We start from the raw sequence: 20,568 nt of genomic DNA, 5'->3' as shown, positions 1-20,568 counted from the left end.
GTTGTAACAGAGCAGCTGTGTTTATTAAAACAGGGCTATTTTTGAAGCGAAAAAGTACAACTAAGCTTAAACTCAGTGGATTTCAGATAGAAAAAATGATTTGTTTACATATGTAACTGATCTTTAAAAAAAGTAGGTTAGTGGAACAGTACTTTAACCTTTTTTATAAATTAACACCCCCTTTCAAAATCTTTGCCTTTTGTTTGTGAAAACAATACCTTTTATTGCATTTCACTTGTGTATGAAAGAGTTACTAAAGCATTTTCTTTAATTATGATTAATAATTGATTAGCAAATTTTGGTTTTGATTATGAATCTATTAAAGTTGGAACAGCTCTGTTCACGTGAGAACTGAAGTTCAGGAAATTTCTGGAGACGTGTTCAATTCTCATTCAACATAGATGGAATCTTGAAAGTTTTACTGAATGTTTTTATTTTACCTTTTAAAAGAAACTCTAAAGGCTAAGATGTTATTTATCATTAAAAAAAGATGTTATTCATTATAAATATATATTTGTTCAGATTCCTGGTTACATGTTCAGAATCCTGGGTAGGGACATTACAAATGAAATTGATTTTTGATCTCCACTGCTAGTGTAGTATCAGGAAGTAACTATGATAACAAGTTAGAATACTGTGCTATTAGGACCATTTCCCTGCCATTGATTTTTTTTCCCCCCACACGTATTTGTTCTCAGAAAGAATGATATTTCCATCTTTGCTTAAATTTTCTAGCATACTATACCTAATATTAATACTTGGTTAACTCTTGAATACTTGTTTGAGGTAGCATATAGTATTGTCTGTGTCAGTGATGAGGTTTTATTTATCTTTCTTGATTAATAGAATTGCAGCAGAATTAATAAATATGTTGGCCATGAATATATATAATGAACAAATATGTTGGAAATTACTTTTTCGGGGAGCCTGGGTGGTTCAGTCAGTTAAGTGTCTGCCTTTGGCTCAGGTCATGATCCCAGGGTCCTGGGATCGAGCCCCACATCGGGTTTTTTGCTCAGCAAGGGGCCTGCTTCTCCCTCTGCCCCCTGCTCATGTTGTCTCTCTCTTGCTCTATCTCAAATAAATAAAATCTTTAAAAAAAAAAAATTACTTTTTCACAGGAAGAAGCGGTTGTGTTTTTAGAACTTGGGAAGGGAGGCTATTCGATTTTTTAGAAATGTTGGGTTGAAATTGGATTGAGATTTACAGCCAGAGTTTCTACTCTTGGTTTGTAAAAAACCTAGTGAGCACTACAGGGGTGATGATGGCATTGTCCAAAGAACAAATAATAGTGCAACTGTCCTACACTTTTTTTGGTATTTAAAAGTCTCAAATGTCTATGATGGAAGCAATGTGTAGGTTGGTAGACAAACTACTTGAAGGTTTCCCCTTTTACCTTAGGTATATCTTCGGTCATTGGTTATCTTTATACTTTTACTCTCACATCTTATTTTCCCCTTTTCTTCCTTACAGTAGTTCTTTCTGGATTTCCTTTGGGGCATTAAGTTTTGAATCAAGTTCACATGTTTAGGGAGCCTAACAATGAATTTGGTACTGTGGTGTGGTAAATATCACTGAGTTCCATTCTAAAAGATTTTTTGATGATTCACATATTAAATCTTTGGAGTTGTTAACTGAATAACATCTTGATTGCTTGCGTCATGTTAAAATGTACTTGTTGCCATAGTAATTAAACAGTTTAGTGGAATACAAGCAATAGATCTTAATATGCTTGGAAATTTGGGAAGAGTTATAAAAGGATTGACTTTAGGTCAGTTGAAGTTTATCGGATTAAAGAATTGTGAGCTATATGTAAACGTTATATGCTTTTAGTTCTATTACTTAGTATTCTAAGCCTTATCCTAGTACACCTTTTCTGTATTGATCATGAAGGAGCATGAAAAAGTATTTTGAAAGTACTTAGCACATTCATACTTTTGAAGCTTTTTTATCTACAGCAGATAAATTTGGAATTTTTCTTTAGTTCTTAGAAATAATTCTTTCTGGAAAATTTAAGTGGATGCTACAACTAGGTATAATCCATTACAGAAAAGGGAGGGAATATGAACCTATGAACCAAAGAAAACACAAGTTTTGTGACTTATTCTACATATTGAATGCAAAAAACAAAACAAAACTTAAAACCCAACAACCCAGAGATTTTTTTTTTTTTCAAGATTTTATTTATTTGACAGAGAGAAAGATCACAAGTAGGCAGAGAGGCAGGCAGAGAGAGAGGAAGGGAAGCAGGCTCCCTATTGAGCAGACAGCCCGATGTGGGGCTCGATCCCAGGACTCCGGGATCATGACCTGAGCTGAAGGCAGAGGCTTTAACCCACTGAGCCACCCAGGCGCCAGATACTTTTTTTTTTAATTCCTTTTAGGGATTATGTTAATTGCCTTAGGTCATTTGAAAATATTTTGATATTGGAATCTGATGAGATTCACTTCCTAATATAGCTAATCTTCGGAGTATTACTTTACATTTATGAAATTTTGAGTACTGGTTAGCTATAAAATCTGGGACAGATCAACCTGGCTCAACTTCATTTTTTTTTTTAATTTTTTAAAAAAAGATTTTATTTAGGGGCGCCTGGGTGGCTCAGTGGGTTGAGGCCTCTGCCTTCGGCTCAGGTCGTGGTTGCAGGGTCCTGGGATCAAGCCCCGTGTCAGGCTCTCTGCTTGGTGGGGAGCCTGCTTTCCCCTCTCTTTGTCTGTCTCTCTGCCTACTTGTGATCTCTCCCTGTCAAATTAATAAATAAAATCTTAAGGAAAAGATTTTATTTATTTGAGAGAGAGCAGGAGAGAACACAAGTGGAGTTGGTGGTTGGGGGTACAGAGGGAGAGGGAGAAGTAGACTCCCCATTGAGCAGGGGCTCTTTCCCAGGACTCTGGGACCACCACCTGAACTGAAGGCAGACACTTACACAACTGAGCCAACTAGGTGCCCCTCAACTTCATTTTATACGTAGTTGGAAGAACTGAGGCAAAGGATTATTTTGTGTCCTTTCCTGCTGCGCTATTCTAAGAGTTATAAAATTAAATTAAGTGGGTAAATATAGCCCTCTAGTGGTTCTGTTACATGTTTATACTGTTAATTGGTATATCTAGCATTTCTCTGAAGTTAACTGATTTTGAAAAATTAACTTGAAAAGAATCGGATTTTAGTAATATTACATGACATAAAGAATATGGGGGGGAAGCTTATAGGGAGATCTTTTTTTTTTTTTTTTTTTTAAGATTTTATATATTTATTTGACAGAAAGAGACATAGTGAGAGAGGGAATACAAGCAGGGGGAGTGTGAGAGGGAGAAGCAGGCTTCCCGCCGAGCATGGAGCCCTATGTGGAGCTTGATCCCGGGACCCTGGGATCATGACCTGAGCTGAAGGCAGACACTTAACAACTGAGCCACCCAGGTGTCCCAGGGATATCTTATTTAACAATTTTCATGCTAGATTATAACCTGTTTCTATAATTACTTTTTGAGTTATTACAAGATGGTTCAGAATATTAGAATTGTCCTGTACTTTACAGGATGAATCCAGATTCTTTGCTGATAGATGCTGTGATTATTACTATCTGATAATTACTTGTGCATATCAAAGCATTGGGTTAATTAAGGTGGGCTGTGAAGTAGATTATATATAGGCATGCTATGAAATACAAGTTATTAATAAGTTAGACGGGTTTATTGGCCTGGAATTTATGATGTGACTTTAGAGGAAAACAGGTTACAGAATGATTTTATAAATGCATATCCCTGTTTTTCCTTAAAAGAAAAAAGTGGGAGAAACCTCGATACTAGTGTGAATACATATTTGTATAAGCAAAAAAAAAACCAGAAGATCTACACCAGAAAATATTACTACTTTTAAGAAAGTGAGATTTGGAAAGATGGAAGGAGATCACTTCTCTGTTTATGTCTGATTATTCAGATTCTTATGGAAAAACTTGAAAGGCTCAGCAGAAAGCAGGGCCCTTAATCTGAAAAGTTTTAGGAGACCAAGGCCAGTTCTTAATTTCAGAACTGATTTCCACCAGCAATCAGTTAAGTCAGCTCCTGCTGATTTTGAGTTTGTTTATTGTTTGAATAGGAGGTGTGCACTTGATAATCTCCTTAGCTACAAGTCTGATGCCCCAATTGTTTAAAATGCTGTGCTTGGTATTTCTCTTTATTTTGCTAATAAGCTTTTTCCTTGTCCTGGGAATTAAAATCCTTTCCTCTCCAGCCCAATTAAGTTTGTTAAGGGAGGGCTTCTATGAAAAGGCCCTTCTTTGAGGTCTTTAAGTGGAAATGATTGGTTCTGAAAATTCTTCCTTCAGTGGTTCTTAAAATATTTCATAATTATTGAAGGCTCATTATGAAGGCTGTCTCAATTTCTTCCTTCCAAAATGCTAAGGAATAATTTAGACAACAGTACAGACTCTAAACAAGAAGATGGCTCGGTCTTTTCACAGACTGAACACAATATTGTTGCAACTTACTTGATCACAGCAGGTATGAAGGTTTATTCCATTAACTGTTATTTTGTTTTGAATGGGTGAAGGAAAGCAGAGGTTTTCAGCATAAGGTTATAGAAAAAGCATGGGTTCAGAAGTGTTTCAAGTTCCATATTGTTGGCCACTTACCCTGAGTTGGGGTGCTCATGTGGCAAATAGAATAATAATAGTTGCCTTATTTCTTGGCTGTATAGTAAGAGAATGTAGGTGAAAGGATAGATGAAGTCATTGTTAATGGTGGTTAATGCCACAAGTTATTTTGAATCTTGATAAACAATGTAACATTAGTGAAGTGGGGCTGAGAAAAGTTTTCTATAAAATGAATAATATGTCATCCATATATTTGATTATTACATTGTCAGGTTTTTATTGGGGAAGAGTGTGTACCATGGCAAAAATGTATTTTTGTGTCCTTTACTATTCTAATACTATTCATAGTCTTGTCTTTGGTGGTGGACTCTAGTTAAGATGAAAAGGTCTTGGAAAGAAAATTAAAGTTATAAAAAGAGCAGACTCTGTTGTCACTGAGGACAGAGTTTGAAAGTTCAGCTCATTCCCAGAATATGCTGTATTGGGAAACTCTTGAGCTTTGAATTTTATCTTTTAGTATCTTACCTTTCCAACGGTAAGCAGGTTCCTTCAGCTTTTTGTTCTTACATTTTCTTTTCTGAAAACAGGATAAGAATAAGATAACTGTCGGGATTGTTGAGAAGAGTGAAATTAAGTGACCTAAATAACATATACAGTAGGTGTTGGGCACATACTTGCTTCTTTCTCCCCATGTGTACACACTTATTGATGTACAGTGGATTAAGATAAAGGCATGTTTGTTGGAAGAAAGGGATGGGGGAAATGAAATAGAAGTTGTCTAATTATCTTTTTAATGTATAGGTTGAATTATATAAATTTTATATTGAGGAGTCACTTCATTTCCAACTTTATGCTCATTAATGAGTTTTAAAAGTAACTGTTGTAAAAAAAAAAAAAAGTAACTGTTATTGGGAGGGAGACAAACCATAAGTGACTCTTAATCTCACAAAACAAACTGAGGGTTGCTGTGGGGAGGGGGGTTGAGAGAAGGGAGGTGGGGTTATGGACATTGGGGAGGGTATGTGCTATGGTGAGTGCTGTGAAGTGTGTAAACCTGGCGATTCACAGACCTGTACCCTGGGGATAAAAATATATTATATGTTTATAAAAAATAAAAATTAAAAAAAGATTCAAATAAGAAAAAAAAAGAAAAGTAACTGTTACATTGGCTTATTGTCAGTTTTTAGATTGACATATGAAATTCTCAAATATATTCAAAAGTGGAGGGAAAAAGTATCACAAATCCTACTATAACCAGTTTATTCTTCATAGTTGCTTAGTTTCCCTATAATTCACAAATACTTCTGTGCTAGCAATTGTGGTTCTTCAGTTAATTTTTGTAAATTTTAGTGGTATGCTAACTTGTTCACTTGAATACTGCAAATATTCAGGTACTGGATAAGTACTGGACAAGTTCTGTTTTCTTTTTGATTTTTGTTGTAACCATATGAAAAAATAATCTGCTAATTAAAGAGAAAATCTTATTACAACTACATAGAAATACTTTGTATGCAAACTTTTGGTTTAGTTTTTTGTAGATGACCAGGAAAGCTTTCTTTTTTGATCTGTTTACAAAAGTAGCATGCAAAGAAAATTTCTTGTTAAGAAATTGTTCTCTCTGGTTCTTATGCCTGTAACAGTAACAATGATAGGAATTTTACCACCGCTACTATGACGATGATCATTACTGCCACCATCACCACTAACTACCACTATTAACTGTTATTTGAATACATGCACTGTTCTAAATACTTAAACGTACAGAATAATTCATCCTTACATAAGGTCAGTAAGTGAATCAGTTTTATCTTCCCCGTTTATATAGACAAATAGTTTAAGTAACTTACCCAGTACACACAGATCTATTAAGGAACTATGCCAGGATTTGAACTCGGGCATTTTGATTCTAGAGCCCTCATGTAACCTCAACGGTCAGTTTCATTAAGGAATACCTTGGGTATGTGTTATTCGCGGTTTTGGTAGATAAACTGAAGGGAGCATATCTAACCTCTTTATGCTCCTGTTGAAAGATTTATTGTTCTCTGGGTCCCTTAGTTTTCTTAGGTCCCCCTTTTAACAAAACCCACTTGCCTTTCCAAATCAAAACCAAAGCTATGAGAAGAATTTAGTTAAAGCATTTATTTCATTTATTACTTTTACCAAGAGTTTATTAGATTTGTTGTTTAAAATTTAATTTTCAATTTAATATTTCTCTTAGATTTTAGCTCTTACAAACTTTTACCGGCTTGAGCATGCTCCCTTTCTCCAAATAAGGCTGGGAGGCAAGAGGACATGTAAATTGATGATCTGAAATACATTCATTATGGATGAATTTTAAATTGAAGGGTAAAAGATACTAGGCTGCAGCAGAGGCTGTATACCAGGTAATGAAGAATCACCTAAGTCATAAAGGTGATGAGGAGTCCCTGAATGACATGATTCCATTTGCATTTTAGAAATATGCTGTACTAGTAGCTAAGAGACTACATAGGAGGCCCCTGTGTGTTTAAGAAGGATCCCGAGGAGTGAGAAGTGGCAATCAGGATAGAAGTAGACACATTCAAGAGCCAGAAGTTAGAACTGATGGTTGGATGTGGCAATTGAGGGAGAGGGAAAGGGAGTGTCAATGAAGACAGGTTTTCTGTTTGGGGACTCCTGTGGTTAGATGGTGAAGCTATTCACCAGGAATACATGTGGGGAAGAACAGGTTTGAAGAAGGAAGAGAAAATTCACTTGGTTCAGCATGAGAGATGTCCAGTGGACATGTGGTCTTGAATTTTGAATTTTATGAGGTCAGTCTGGAAAAGAGCAGCACATAGCCTTGGATATGTATGAAATCACAGATTATGTGGTCAATGCGAAAAGAAGGGGGTCTAAGAAGCTTGGATGATGCACATATTTAAGAAGGTGGAGATGGAGAAGGAAAGCCAGGTGTAGAGTAAGTAGGATCTACCAAGAGATTGTAAGAAAGCCAGAGGCTAAGAGGAAATTAATTTAGACCTATTAAATGATCTGTTGCTATCCATTAGAAAATACCTGCAGTTAAGAAAATAGAGCAGAGAGCTTGAGATAGCTGCCGAACGAATAGAGAAAAAGGCCAAATTGTTTAACCCATACCCCCCGTTATATCTAAGACCTTCCCCAAAGTACAGTTACTTCTGGTTGTGTACTCGGTAGGCAAGAACTTACCATACTATGTTTTATCTGATTTTCAAAATCGCTAATTAGTAGTTAACTTAGAAAGATTCTTCAATTCATTAAGCTTTTTGGAGTATTTCTTGTATGCCTGCTACAGTACTTGATGCTAAAATCAGAGCCAAAGAGGGGCACCTGGCTGGCTTAGTTGGTAAAGCATGTGATTCTTGATCTCAGGGTTGTGAGTTCTAGCCCTACATTGGATGTAGAGATTACTTAAAGTCTTGAGAAAGAATCACCAAATTTGCTATCACTGTGCCTTACTTATGCTCTGCAGGAATGATAGAAATTAAACAATATGAGTTTCAGTTGTGGTCTGTTTATTAAATAAACCTGCTATATGCCACATAGTCATAGAACACAGAAGTCATTAGGAACCTGAAATCTAAATGAGAAGGCTAGGAATACTTAAAAGTTAAATATAGCATCACATAAAATGAATGGTGTATAATATAAGCAAGCGCTTTGGGAATTTAGAGAAGGGAGAATTACTGTAGGTAGGGGAAAGCTCTAGAGCAGAGCTGGGCTTGAATAGAACTTTGAAGGATGGGTAGCATTTGTATAGGTACAGGAAAAAAAATCGGGTGTTCCAAGTGAGATAGGCTTTACAACAAGCCTTGTATCTTTGATAAGTAATTAGAATTGGATGGCTTGTTTGGCAAGTGTGGAAATTTGCTTAGAGAAGGTGAAAACAGATTGAGGCAAAATCTGGCTATCAGGTTGGGACATGTGGGCTTTTATCCCACAGCCAACAGAGAGTATTGAAGCTTTGAGAAGAAACGTGGCTAATTCTCTGTTGTAGCGAGCTTATTCCACCAACAGCATGGAGGGGAAAGAATAGAAATCTGGAGGATTAGTGTCACGGGATGTTAAAAGGAAGTTTCGACTGAGGTGCCAAGATGAAGTGGAAGTTCTTCCTCAGCTGTTACTTTTGTGTGTTGGTGCTTGGAAACCTTCCCTCTCTACTGTTGCTGGGGGCTGCTCACTCCCCAATTGTTAGGACCTAGTATACGACCCACATGTGGCTTACAGGATGTTTATGTACCCCTTGCAGCATGTAGAGGTTGTTAATTGGGCTAATGTGGGTGTCCAATTCATTCAACAATACACTGCCATTCTGATGATGAAGTTCAGTCATCTAACTGAGTCCAGCCCATTCCATGGCATTGACAACAGTGAGTTTCTGGGCCCCCAAGGCTAAGAATCAGATCCCAGACTGTGGAAACTTGACTAGGAAGGTGTCTCCTGTGAGGCTTCTCAGTGTACCTAAAAGCCAGCCGAATTCCCCTTCTGAATAGTCAAACCTTGCAATGTGCCTTCTCTAGGGGTCTGTGTTTGTGCACACTGAATGAGGTACTCAGGTTTGGACACACTGAGCTTCCAGAAATATTGGAACAGTCATATGATCTTGTACATGGGAGATCCTAGTAAATGGCAATGAGTTGAATGAAAAGGGACATGGAACTGGAGCATGGGTCAGGGCTGGAAAGTGACAGAATTGTTAGGGTAGAATTGATAGGTGAGGTTTGAGAAAGGAAACTATAGAGAAGGAAAAGCCTCAGGCCTCAGGAAGGAGGAGGAGGAAGTTAGACTGCCAAAAGAGATGGTATGGTCATACATGTATCTTAAAAATCAGCGGAGGTGGTATCACGAAAGGCAGGGGAGGAATTTCAAGGGCAGCATGATTAACAGTGAGGACAGTAAAACTGGCCTTCAGTACTCTGTATGCAGTTGGTAGATTCTTCATTTTAATTTAATTATTTCTATTTCACAGAAGGGCTGGGAAGATACTACAACCAATTTTAAGAACAGTTGGAACTCCTCCAGTAAATGAACTAAAATGGATTTGCTTTGCTTTTGAGGGGGCTTAAATATTTAATTTTGATACTACTTTTAAATATTCAAATTAAACAAAGTGATTTTTTTTTTATATGTTCTCAGGTATAATAAGTATTTTCAGCAACCTAATAGTTCTGGGCATCTTCATTAAGTACAAGGAACTTCGGACACCCACAAATGCAATTATCATTAACCTGGCTGTTACTGATATAGGGGTCAGTAGCATTGGATATCCCATGTCAGCAGCTTCAGATCTGTATGGAAGTTGGAAATTTGGATATGCAGGATGCCAGGTATTGGAGATCTTTGGAATGAAAGCAAAATAAAATAGTAAAGAGATGTAAATTTAAATGTCTTAAAAAAAGGAGTTCCAAGGGTTTCAAACAAATAAGATCATGTGGGATAATAGAGTGGTCTTACAGAAAATAGCTTCAGAAGTGACTGGGAAATACATTACTTAGTAAAAGAGAAATGACATTGGTAGCATTCATTATATTTTCAAAAATTCTCCTACCCAAAGGAAAAAAACAAAAAAATCAGCTTTCAGCTAGAGAAGAAAAGTAAAAATCTGCATATTCAAAAAACTTTTTATTGGAAACAATGAACTATCTAATGACAGTATCATAATATCTAAGTAATGTAATTAAGCTATCAGTTTTTGTCCCCCTCTATGGACAGTCCTCCAATGGACTTGCAATTAATTATATTCGTTATTATTTTTACTGGCCAGGAAATATATTAATATTAATTCATATTAGAGTAGGGAGATAAGACTTTTGGCCCAAGTTTTTAAAACTTTACTATTTTAAGCTATGAAATTACAGAGAATAAAATGAGAGTAATAGAATAATGAATACTCATGTATGTACCTCCAGGTTTTGTCAAATCTTAATGTTTCACAATATGTGCCTCAGGTTGTTCAGCTTTTTAAAGATAAAAAACTTGAGGGTCACCTGCGTAGCTCAGGTGGTTAAGGGACCTGCTCTTGGTTTCAGCTTAGTTCATGGTCTCAGGGTCGTGAGATCGAGCCCTGTGTTGGCTCCACGTGCTCAGTGCAGAGTCCAGTTTATAGTCTTAACTGTCCTGCTCATGTGCGCGCGTGTGTGCACACATGGTGTCTCTCTCAAATACATACATAAAATCTTAAAAAAAAAAAGATCTAAAACTTGAATAATACTGTTGAAGGCCGCTGCCTACTAACCCCAACCTTCCTTCTCTTCCATGAATGTCTTTCTATCTTAGTACATACTTACCTGCACATAAACTATACTGTTGGGATATTTCAAATTCTCTATAAAATAATATGTTGTGTACATGATGCAGTCTTATTATATGATAAGATGTTTTTGAAGTTTATCCATGTTGACGGATGTAGCTGTAAGTCATTCACTTTAACTGCTCTATGATATTCCATTTTATGAACATACCCCAATGTATTTATTTTTCTGTTATTAAGCATTTACTCCCATTTGTTTTCAGTCACAAACAAAGCTTCAGTAAGCATTCTTATGTCTCCTACAATGTCTAAGAGTTTCTTTAGACATACTGCTTTAGGAGAAGGATGGTTGGGTTGTAGAGAATATTCATCCTCAATTTCATCAGATGTGGCCAAATTGCTCTCCAAAATGGGTATGCCAGTTATGAGAACGTCTACTATTTCATATTCTCTCCCATGCTGGGGATTATGAGATTTTTAATTTTTTGTCACTTTGTTGGGTATATAGGGGTACCTTAATAATCTGCAGTTCTTTGAATATGTATTGTGGTTTACATCTTGTATCATAAACATTCAGGTTTCCCCTGTGTGAACAGCTCATTTTCTGTTTGTCTTTTCTTCTTGTTGAATTCTCTATCTTGTGAACACTAGTATTTCGTTGGTTATCTGCACTACACCTGATTTGTGGTTTGTTTTTGCACTATGTTTATAGAGTATGTTGTATAGAAGTTCTACTTTAAGTCTTAAAATTTTTTTTTAAGTTTATTTTAATTAATGAAGACCTAAAACACTTTCCGTACATGCCTTTAATAAGTCAGTTACAATATGACAATGGAAAATGAATTCTAAAATTACTAAAATAAAAAACATTCAATGTCCTTAAATGTACTCTAGCCATGTGAATAAAAATGTAAGTGTCTCTTGGGAGGGTGTGTAGAATGGTGTATTCTTTCCAACTTTGACTTTTAGATTTATGCTGGGCTGAATATCTTTTTCGGAATGGCAAGTATTGGATTACTCACTGTCGTGGCCGTAGATCGATACCTGACCATTTGTAGTCCGGACACAGGTATAACCCTTCTCTTAGCTTTCTCAGCGAATCATTTCTGGCCTAACTACTACTCAACACACATGCACTTTAAAATAAAAATGTAATGACTGGGGTGCCTGCGTGGCTCAGTCAGTTAAGCATCTGCCTTCAGCTCAGATCATGATCCCAGGGATGAAGATGGAGCCTGGGATGGAACGCTGCTTGCTTCTCACTCTCCCACGCTCCCTGCTTGTGTGCTAGCTCTGGATGCTCCAGCATCTGGCTCCTTGCTTAGTGGGAAGTCTGATTCTCCTTCTGCCCCTCCCCTGCTCATGCACACTCTCTCTCTCGCAAAAATAAAATCTTTAAAAAATAAAATAAAATATAAATGTAATGAGTTGCATTAAGACTGCATAGTCACTCTTGTTTCTCTGATAATCCTTGTTCAGAAGTTTCAATGATTTCCTATGATACCTAGAATAAAATCCAAATTTCACAGCCCAAACTCCAAGGCTCCATGTGGTCTGGCCTCTGGCTATCTTTACAGCATTGGCGGGCGTCCCCTCACTTTGGGGTACTGGCCTAGGCCTTTCGCATTTCAGGATCTTTCTAAGTGCTGTTTTCCCTGGCCCTGGAGAATGCTGCTTCCTGCTTGTCCTCTGGCTGATCCTTTTTATCATTCAGGTGCCAGTTTAAATGCCTTCCTTTTTTTTTTTTTTTTTTTAAACCTGAATATGAATTCATGTAGAAGGCGCTGAGTGAACTAACGTGTTTTGTAAAGAATCTACCTAATAACTTTGAATAATCAGTTGAAACAAAGTGAAGATATGAATTCCGTCATTGGCAAATGATGCTAATATTTCATCTGTTTGTTAATAGGAAGAAGAATGACCACCAACACTTACATCGGCATGATTCTAGGGGCCTGGCTCAATGGTCTCTTTTGGGCTTTGATGCCTATCATAGGGTGGGCTAGTTATGCCCCAGATCCTACTGGGGCTACTTGTACCATAAACTGGCGGAAGAATGATGCGTAAGAGACACATCTTCACTTTAAAATAATCAAATGCTTCTAATGTAGACAGTTTCTCATCATTTCAAATTTAAGCTCAGATCAAATGTTTTCCATACAGAGTGTGGCCAAGTGCTTCCTTAGTAGTGATGGTGTGATTCCAGCATTAAATTACACTTGTTTGCAAGTAAAGGCCATCCAGCTCCCTTGTTCCCTTACCCTCTACCGTCCTCTCTCTCTTGTGGCAGCCAAGTGGGTATAGACCACCCTTCCATATTGGTATCTCAGGGGTAGAATCTGAAAGGGAAAAACGGAGCATTAGTATCACTAGACAGCGTGTGGCTCTGCCGAAAGCCCAGGCGGACCCCCTACTATCTTTTCAGGATGACCTGGTGATAAAGCTGGAATGACAAGGCAAAGGCAGTCACTGAAAGGACTGGGTTGCTCCTTAGTGATGCTCTTCTGTATTTACCAGGGAGAAGAGGGTAACTTAGTTTGTTAAAGAAAATGAAAGATGACCCAGAATAATGGGTAGAAAATTTCTAACTCTCCAACTAAATCTAAATCTTAAACTTTCTGTAAAGGGTCAATAAGAAAATATTTTAGGCTTTACAGACAAGACTGTCTCTGTTATGATTGTTCAACCCTGCCTGTGAAAGCGGACGTAGACAGTGTATAGATAAATGTAGTTTCAGTAAAAGGTAATTTATAAAGAAGACAGGCCATAGTTTGCGAACCCCTAATCTAAATGAGCCAATTAAATATCCTTCCTACGTTACTTAATACAATGACTGTTGAACAGTGCCACAGTTATTTTTAATAATTGTTCCATTTCCTTTCCCCTATTCAGCACAATAAACAAGTAGTGATTTGGTGATTCCCTCTTCTTACTTTCAGATCTTTTGTTTCTTTCACGATGACAGTTATTGCAGTAAATTTTATTGTGCCCTTGATGGTGATGTTTTACTGCTATTACCATGTCACTCGATCCATTAAATGTCGTACTACTAGTAACTGCACTGAGTACCTCAACAGAGATTGGTCAGATCAGGTAGATGTAACAAAGGTAAGACATTAAATTTTAAGACATTAAAATCCTTAATTAATCCACTTAATGTGGTCCATATTATAATCCCCTCTCCCCATCACCTGATTCTTACTCTGACTCTTCTTATGTTTGTCTCCATATTTCTAAATGATGTGCTTATCTGCCGTTTCAGATATTTTTGTTCGCTATTACTCTTGATTTCCTACTATGGATAGTGAGAATTTATTTCTCTTACACCACCTTTCCTATTCCTCCACCCCAACCTTTCTCTCTCCTCATCTTGTCAGCATAATGTTAATAATATTTGGTTACATAATTGTACCTTATTGTAACTACCTAAATTTTGTTTATTGCAGATCTCTTTATGGTTCTGTGATTTGTATTTTTTTAAATTTTGTTTTTCTTTTGGGGTTAATCATTTTCTTTTCCTCCTCTCAGTCCCCTCTTCTGCTCCCTATCCTTCCCACACCCCCATAGTTTTGTTTGCTCACTCTTCTGTGTATGGGTCACTAATTCATCTCTGAACTCCCCACCAGAAGCACCAATCTCCTCTCTGTATTTTCAAATACATTAGAGACTAATTGACTTTATCCTTCTCTTGGAACCTTCCCTCCTGCTGTGACTCTCAGGCATCTTGCTCTACGCTGGCCCTTTTCTAAGAAGACTGCCGGCATCCTCAGATCTCCTTGTTGACAGCTGAGAATGCCTGTGGCCTCTCCTGGGTTGGATCACCTGTTTTCTGGCTTGCTTGTCTTCCTTTTTTGGGGGGGTACTCGCTCTCATTTGGTGGAGCACATTCTCAAATAGATTTCTGAGGAGGTTATAGGAGGTAAATTTTTAAAGATTTTGTTGTCTGAAACTGTCTTAATTCTATGATCATGTTTGACCGTTTGCCTCATATGGAATTTTAAGTAGAACAATGATTTTCAAAGAATTTTGAAGGCATTGCTCTAGGGTCCACTAGCTTCCAGTGTTGCTCTCGCAAAGGCTGACAGCATTATGGTGACTGACCCTTTGTAGTGTTTTATGTGTTCTCTCTGGAAGCTTGGAGGATCATCTCTGTGTCCAATTTTCTGGAATTTCATGCTGATGTGTCTTGAGGGGGCTCTTTATTCACCCATGTTCTTGGGTACTTAGAGAGTGCTTTCAATATGAAGACTCAAGACTTAAGTCTTCCCCTTCTGGGAGATTTCTTGTATTATTTCTCTGGTGATTTCCTTTCCATGTTTTGTTTGTTTGTTTTTGTTTTTTTCTGTCCTCTTTTTCTGGAAGTTTTTTTTGTTTGTTTTCTGTTTCTTGTTTTTTTATATTGAATCTCCTGAAAATATCTTCTAATTTTCTTAGATTTTCTCTCTATGTTGTCCCTGTCTTGGACTTTGTTTTTGTTTCTACTTTCTGTAAGATTTCCTCAACCATGTCCAGGTCTGGGATTGGGTGAGAAAAGTGAGGCTCAAGCCTTGGTGCGGAATTTAAACAGGCACCAAAAAAACTCAGCAATCCTCCCAAAAAAGTAGTTAATGTAGTATTTTTTAAAAATCAAATTTAATATCACATCAGAGAGGGAGACAAACCATAAGGGACTCTTAACTGTAGGAAATAAACTGAGGGTTGCTGGAGGGGAGGTAGGTAGGGGGATGGGTAACTTGGAGATGGGCATTAAGGAGGGCACATGATATAATGAGCACTGAGTGTTACATGCAACTGATGAATCACTGAACTCTACCTCTGAAACTAATACTATATGTTAATTAATTGATTTTAAATAAAAATTAGTTTAAAAACCCCATATTGAACAAAATAGAAAATTTTGAAGACAGGGTCTGACCCTGTACTTAACTCACCTCATTACCCTAATGCTAGCTAACCCCATCATTCAGCCTTTCAATTGCATTTTTAAAATTCTGCCCTTTTTTAGGGTAAAGGATAAAAATGGTTATTATAGATTAAAAGAGTTAATTTCACATCCTCTACTCCTTTCCAGTTGCCTTCTCTTCTTGTTTTATGGATGTATATCTTCTTTCTTGATAGTATTATGTACATATTTACATTTTCCTTCTCTTCATCACATATTTCTTGTTTCCCCTGAATTTCTGCACCACTTTTTTTGGTATCTTAAAAAAAAAAAATACTTATTATTGAAGTATAGTTGACATACAATGTTATACCAGTTTCGGGTATACAACATAGTAATTCAATTGCAGTAACTGCAGTTACCATCTGTCACCATGCAATGTTATTACAATATTATTAATTATATTCCCTATGCTGTGTACTTTCCATCCATATGACTTATTTATTTTATACCTGGAAGTTTGTACCACTTAACCCCCTTCCTCTATTTTGCCCATCCTCCTATATTCCTCTCCTCTGGTAACCTCCAGTTCTCTGTATTTATGAGTCTATTTTTGTTTTCTGTCTGTTCATTTGTTTTGTTTCTTAGACTCCACATATAAATGAAATCATATGGTATTAATCTTTCTCTTTCTGACTTATTTCACTTAGCATAATACTCTCTAGGTCCATCCATGTTGTTACAAATGGCAAGATTTCATTTTTTTCCAGATTGAATTTACAAAGCTAGAAAGTTATTTTTTTCAGATTAGCAGATAAAGACAGTGAGGGGGGAAAAAGCACAATGCCGGCAGTCCATAGCACAATTACTAGATATGGGTTAGGAGTGCATTTTCATCTGCCTCTCTTCAAAGCCAACTTTTGTATTCTTCTCTAGCACACTAAAAGAAAGAGGACATACTTTACATTAACATTCTATCCATTTAACAAGCTCTTGCTATCATAGAGGACTCGAGGCACAGAAGCAAAGTACAACGAGGTTTGGAAAAGTTCAGATTTTCCTCTATGTCATCAACAACATAAACTTACTCAAATTCCTATTTAGATAATTATTCATGCTATTTTAAATATAGTAGCTACTTCAATATTTTAGATATCGGGTTTGCCAAATATTGATTTATTTTACAGATGTCTGTGATAATGATACTCATGTTTCTGGTGGCATGGTCCCCTTATTCCATTGTGTGTTTATGGGCTTCTTTTGGTGACCCAAAGAAGATTCCTCCCTCAATGGCCATCATAGCTCCGCTGTTTGCAAAATCTTCTACAGTCTACAATCCCTGTATTTACGTGGTTGCTAACAAAAAGTAAGTAATGTTTAAGATGCTTTTAAATTTAAAAAAAAAATGGATATAGAAAGATTGTTGAAAAGTTTTTTGGGGGGCGCCTGGGTGGCTCAGTGGGTTAAGCCGCTGCCTTCGGCTCAGGTCATGATCTCAGGGTCCTGGGATCGAGTCCCACATCGGGCTCTCTGCTCAGCAGGGAGCCTGCTTCCCTCTCTCTCTCTGCCTGCACAAGTAGACATACTTGTGATCTCTGTCTGTCAAATAAATAAATAAAATCTTAAAAAAAAAAAAAGTTTTTTGGGGAGGTAAGTGACAGAAACTCCTTTAAACTAGTGTAAAAATTTGGCTCATGCAATTGGAGAAGCATCTAGGCCTTTAAATGCCTTGAGCTCCAGTTCTGTGACAGCCTCTTCCCATATGGAGGGGAGAGGATTATAGCAACCCAAGACCCAAGTTCTACCAGCTAAGCCTCCCCAAATTTGAGTTTCATCTCAGATGGCTTTCTGTCAGAAAAGCTGCTGGAAGGTTGTTGGTGGGCTTTGCTTAGTTCTCATGGTTATCCCCTCTCCAATTCATTTTTCATCCAATTGTTTTTCCAAAGAAAAGAGTGGTATTATTATCAGAAAATGGACAAAGTGAGGAAGGCAAAGTTGGGCTCCACAAGTAGGTGGTATAGTTGCATATTTATTAGAAGATATTCAAATGCAAGAGAAAAACTCCACACTAAAATAAAAGGGCTTCAGGAGTGGGTAGTTATTCAGGATAATAAAGAATCCTGAACTTAGCAAAGATTTCTGGCTCCTCAGTGAAGTCTAGATTATTTTACTTCCTGTTACTGCTAAAAGATGGGATAACCAATTTATTGTCCTTAAATATTTGATCAAAAAAATCTCAGTAGAGGCCAGGCAATCTCGTCCTGAAATGCAAACGTTTGTACTTATGCACATTTTTTGGAGAACAGCTTTAGCTACAGGTACACAGAGAAACATAAAAACTTTTAAGACCAAACAGATCACATAAGAAGCATAAAGAACATATATTAAATTCAGAGTCCATTGGTAGTTCTTTTGGAAAGATTAGTCGTTCTCAAGCTCCCCTTAATTTCACCTGGCCTTTGCTCAGAAGAACAAATGTGTGAAATATACATCCTTAGTTCAAGTGAATTTTAACTGACATTTGAAGTGTCATCTTAATACATACTGATTTTTATTAAGTGTCTTCAATGTTTATAATTAATGGGGCAAAACTGGTCTTTACTGTACCGTATACTTTATACATTCATGAATGTTCTTGAAAGATGTTAAAATTGGAGGCAAAAATGTATTTGGAGATGTCAGTTAGCAGTAGAGGCATCTTAGCCATGTTCGAAAATGCTTTAAAAGTTCCAAGTCATCATAGGATAATGCCAGATTTCCCCTTTCTTACTGTAGATTTCGGAAGGCAATGTTTGCCATGTTCAAATGTCAGGCTCACCAAGCAACGCCCATGATGAGTATTTTACCAATGGACGTATCTCAAAATCCACTGGCTTCTGGAAGAAACTGAAGTAAGAGAAAAAGTACACAGTGTCAAAATATTTTATTTACCTTATTCCCCAGTGGTTTAGTTTTATTTTAAATATGATCCTGTTTAGATCAGATGCAAACATAGATTATTTTCTTATTAGACCCTAAATTCCCCAAGTTTAGCTCCTCATTCTTCTGTTTATGGGATGGCTATTGTAGTGATTGTTTATTTTCTTCATGTAAATTTACTGTTCATCTCTTTTGATGACTCTAGGCATGTGAGATTAAGGCCCATTCCCTTTCTCCCAATCATGGGATTCATTATACTTTATCAGTGACTTCGTAACTTGTCTAGGCTCTCCATTAGATTAGAAGTAGCCACTATTTTAATGTTAAAATAAATAAATAATAATGATAATAATAATAATAGTCTTCAATAAGTAAATTACTGAAATGAGTTGTTGGATGTTCCTAGGTAGATGGAAAAATATTTAAGCATTTCACACTTCTCAAATTGTAATACAATTATTAACTTCTACTATTTAACAAAAATATTAAACACTGTTGCTTCTAAATCACATTAGCTGATGTACATATATACCTTACATAGCAATGTAATCTCTGCATATTATTATGTATTCTGCATTTTTAATTTACATTTTTCTGTGTATGTATTTCCATATATTTGCCACTAGGATTAATTTAATCATGGGGGGTTTATATTTGTTCTCCTTTTTTCCTGTTTTGTTTGTCTGAAATTTATTTTATTGCAGCAAGAACACAACATGGCTCTGTCCTCTTAACCAGTTTTTAAGTGTACAATACAGTATTGGTAACTGTGTACAGCAGATCTGTAGAACATACTGTCTTGCTTAACTGAGACTTTATGTCCATTGATAACTGTTTACTTGTTCTTTGATGTATCCTTAGCAGGTAGATGCATTTTGCCTGGCACATAGTAAGTGCTCAATAAAAAACATTGTTGAATGTTGAATGCATTTGTAGACTCATGTATTTGTTGTTTTAAATGACCATTGTTTAAATAGTGGACATTTAAAATCTCTGGTATTGGGGCACTTGGGTGGCTCAGTGGATTAAAGCCTCTGCCTTCAGTTCAGGTCATGATCCCAGGGTCCTGGGATCGAGCCCCGCATCAGGCTCTCTGCTCAGTGGGGAGCCTGCTTCCCCCTCTCTCTCTGCCTGCCTCTGCCTACTTGTGATCTCTGTCTGTTAAGTAAGTAAATAAAATCTTTAAAAAAAATAGGGGCGCCTGGGTGGCTCAGTGGGTTAAGCCGCTGCCTTCAGCTCAGGTCATGATCTCAGGGTCCTGGGATCGAGTTCCGCATCGGGCTTTCTGCTCGGCAGGGAGCCTGCTTCCCTCTCTCTCTCTCTCTGCCTGCCTCTCTGCCTAATTGTGATCTCTTTCTGTCAAATAAGTAAATAAAATCTTTAAAAAAAAATTTTTTTTTAATTTAAAAAAGAAAATAAAATCTGTGGTATTTTATTTTAACTGAACAAATTTTTCTGCCTTTATTTTTTCTGTATGCATCCTATCAATTTTAAACATTTCCCATAATCTTATTTTTTACAGAATTGACTTTCTTTTGAAAGGGTTTTGGTTTAAAGATTGTTGATAGAACCACTATACAATAACAAGATTAAATTCTATATATATGTGTGGGCAGGGCTAATCAGGAGGTACTTGATATGCCCAGATATATATTATATATATATGTGTTTGTGTTTATAAAACCTAAATCCTTGATTGTCAATTGCCATGAGGATTTTCCATCTTGTGTACATGGAGGTAGTTTTTAATGATTGAATTTAATTTTTATTTTTGGATAGAGCCTAATTTTGCTAAAAGACATGACAGCTGATCTGTCAGATATGGCTTGATGCCTATGTTGAAAAACTACTTAAGAATAAAATATATTCCTGAACGAGATCATGGCCTTTGTTAGAAACTACTGGGATAACCTTACACTGCCCCG

At 36.8% G+C, this 20,568-nt stretch overlaps 1 protein-coding gene across 1 annotated transcript; it reads left to right on the top strand.

The window, feature by feature from the left end:
- The first annotated feature begins 4,363 nt into the window (after window positions 1-4,363).
- Window positions 4,364-18,614, top strand: LOC111155925 (retinal pigment epithelium-derived rhodopsin homolog). The gene is made up of 7 exons (XM_022516405.1): window positions 4,364-4,500; window positions 9,729-9,919; window positions 11,812-11,911; window positions 12,752-12,905; window positions 13,782-13,950; window positions 16,912-17,090; window positions 18,500-18,614. The coding sequence occupies exons 1-7, from the start codon at window positions 4,395-4,397 to the stop codon at window positions 18,612-18,614; spliced, it is 1,014 nt and encodes a 337-aa protein (XP_022372113.1). The 5' UTR covers window positions 4,364-4,394.
- The last annotated feature ends 1,954 nt before the right edge of the window (window positions 18,615-20,568 follow it).

This window comes from Enhydra lutris, unplaced genomic scaffold, assembly GCF_002288905.1.
Source record: "Enhydra lutris kenyoni isolate GAN:26980312 unplaced genomic scaffold, ASM228890v2 scaffoldscaffold3, whole genome shotgun sequence".
NCBI lineage: Eukaryota > Metazoa > Chordata > Mammalia > Carnivora > Mustelidae > Enhydra > Enhydra lutris.
Note: the sequence above shows the minus strand (reverse complement) of the source record. Positions and strands in the feature narration are given on the sequence as shown.

Bases quoted from the DNA above. Each gene is read 5' to 3' on its own strand.
- LOC111155925 (XM_022516405.1), top strand. From the start codon at position 4,395: ATGCTAAGGAATAATTTAGACAACAGTACAGACTCTAAACAAGAAGAT. The intron at 9,920-11,811 runs GTATTGGAGATC...TTTGACTTTTAG, and splicing joins TTGGATATGCAGGATGCCAG to ATTTATGCTGGGCTGAATAT. The intron at 17,091-18,499 runs GTAAGTAATGTT...TTCTTACTGTAG, and splicing joins TACGTGGTTGCTAACAAAAA to ATTTCGGAAGGCAATGTTTG.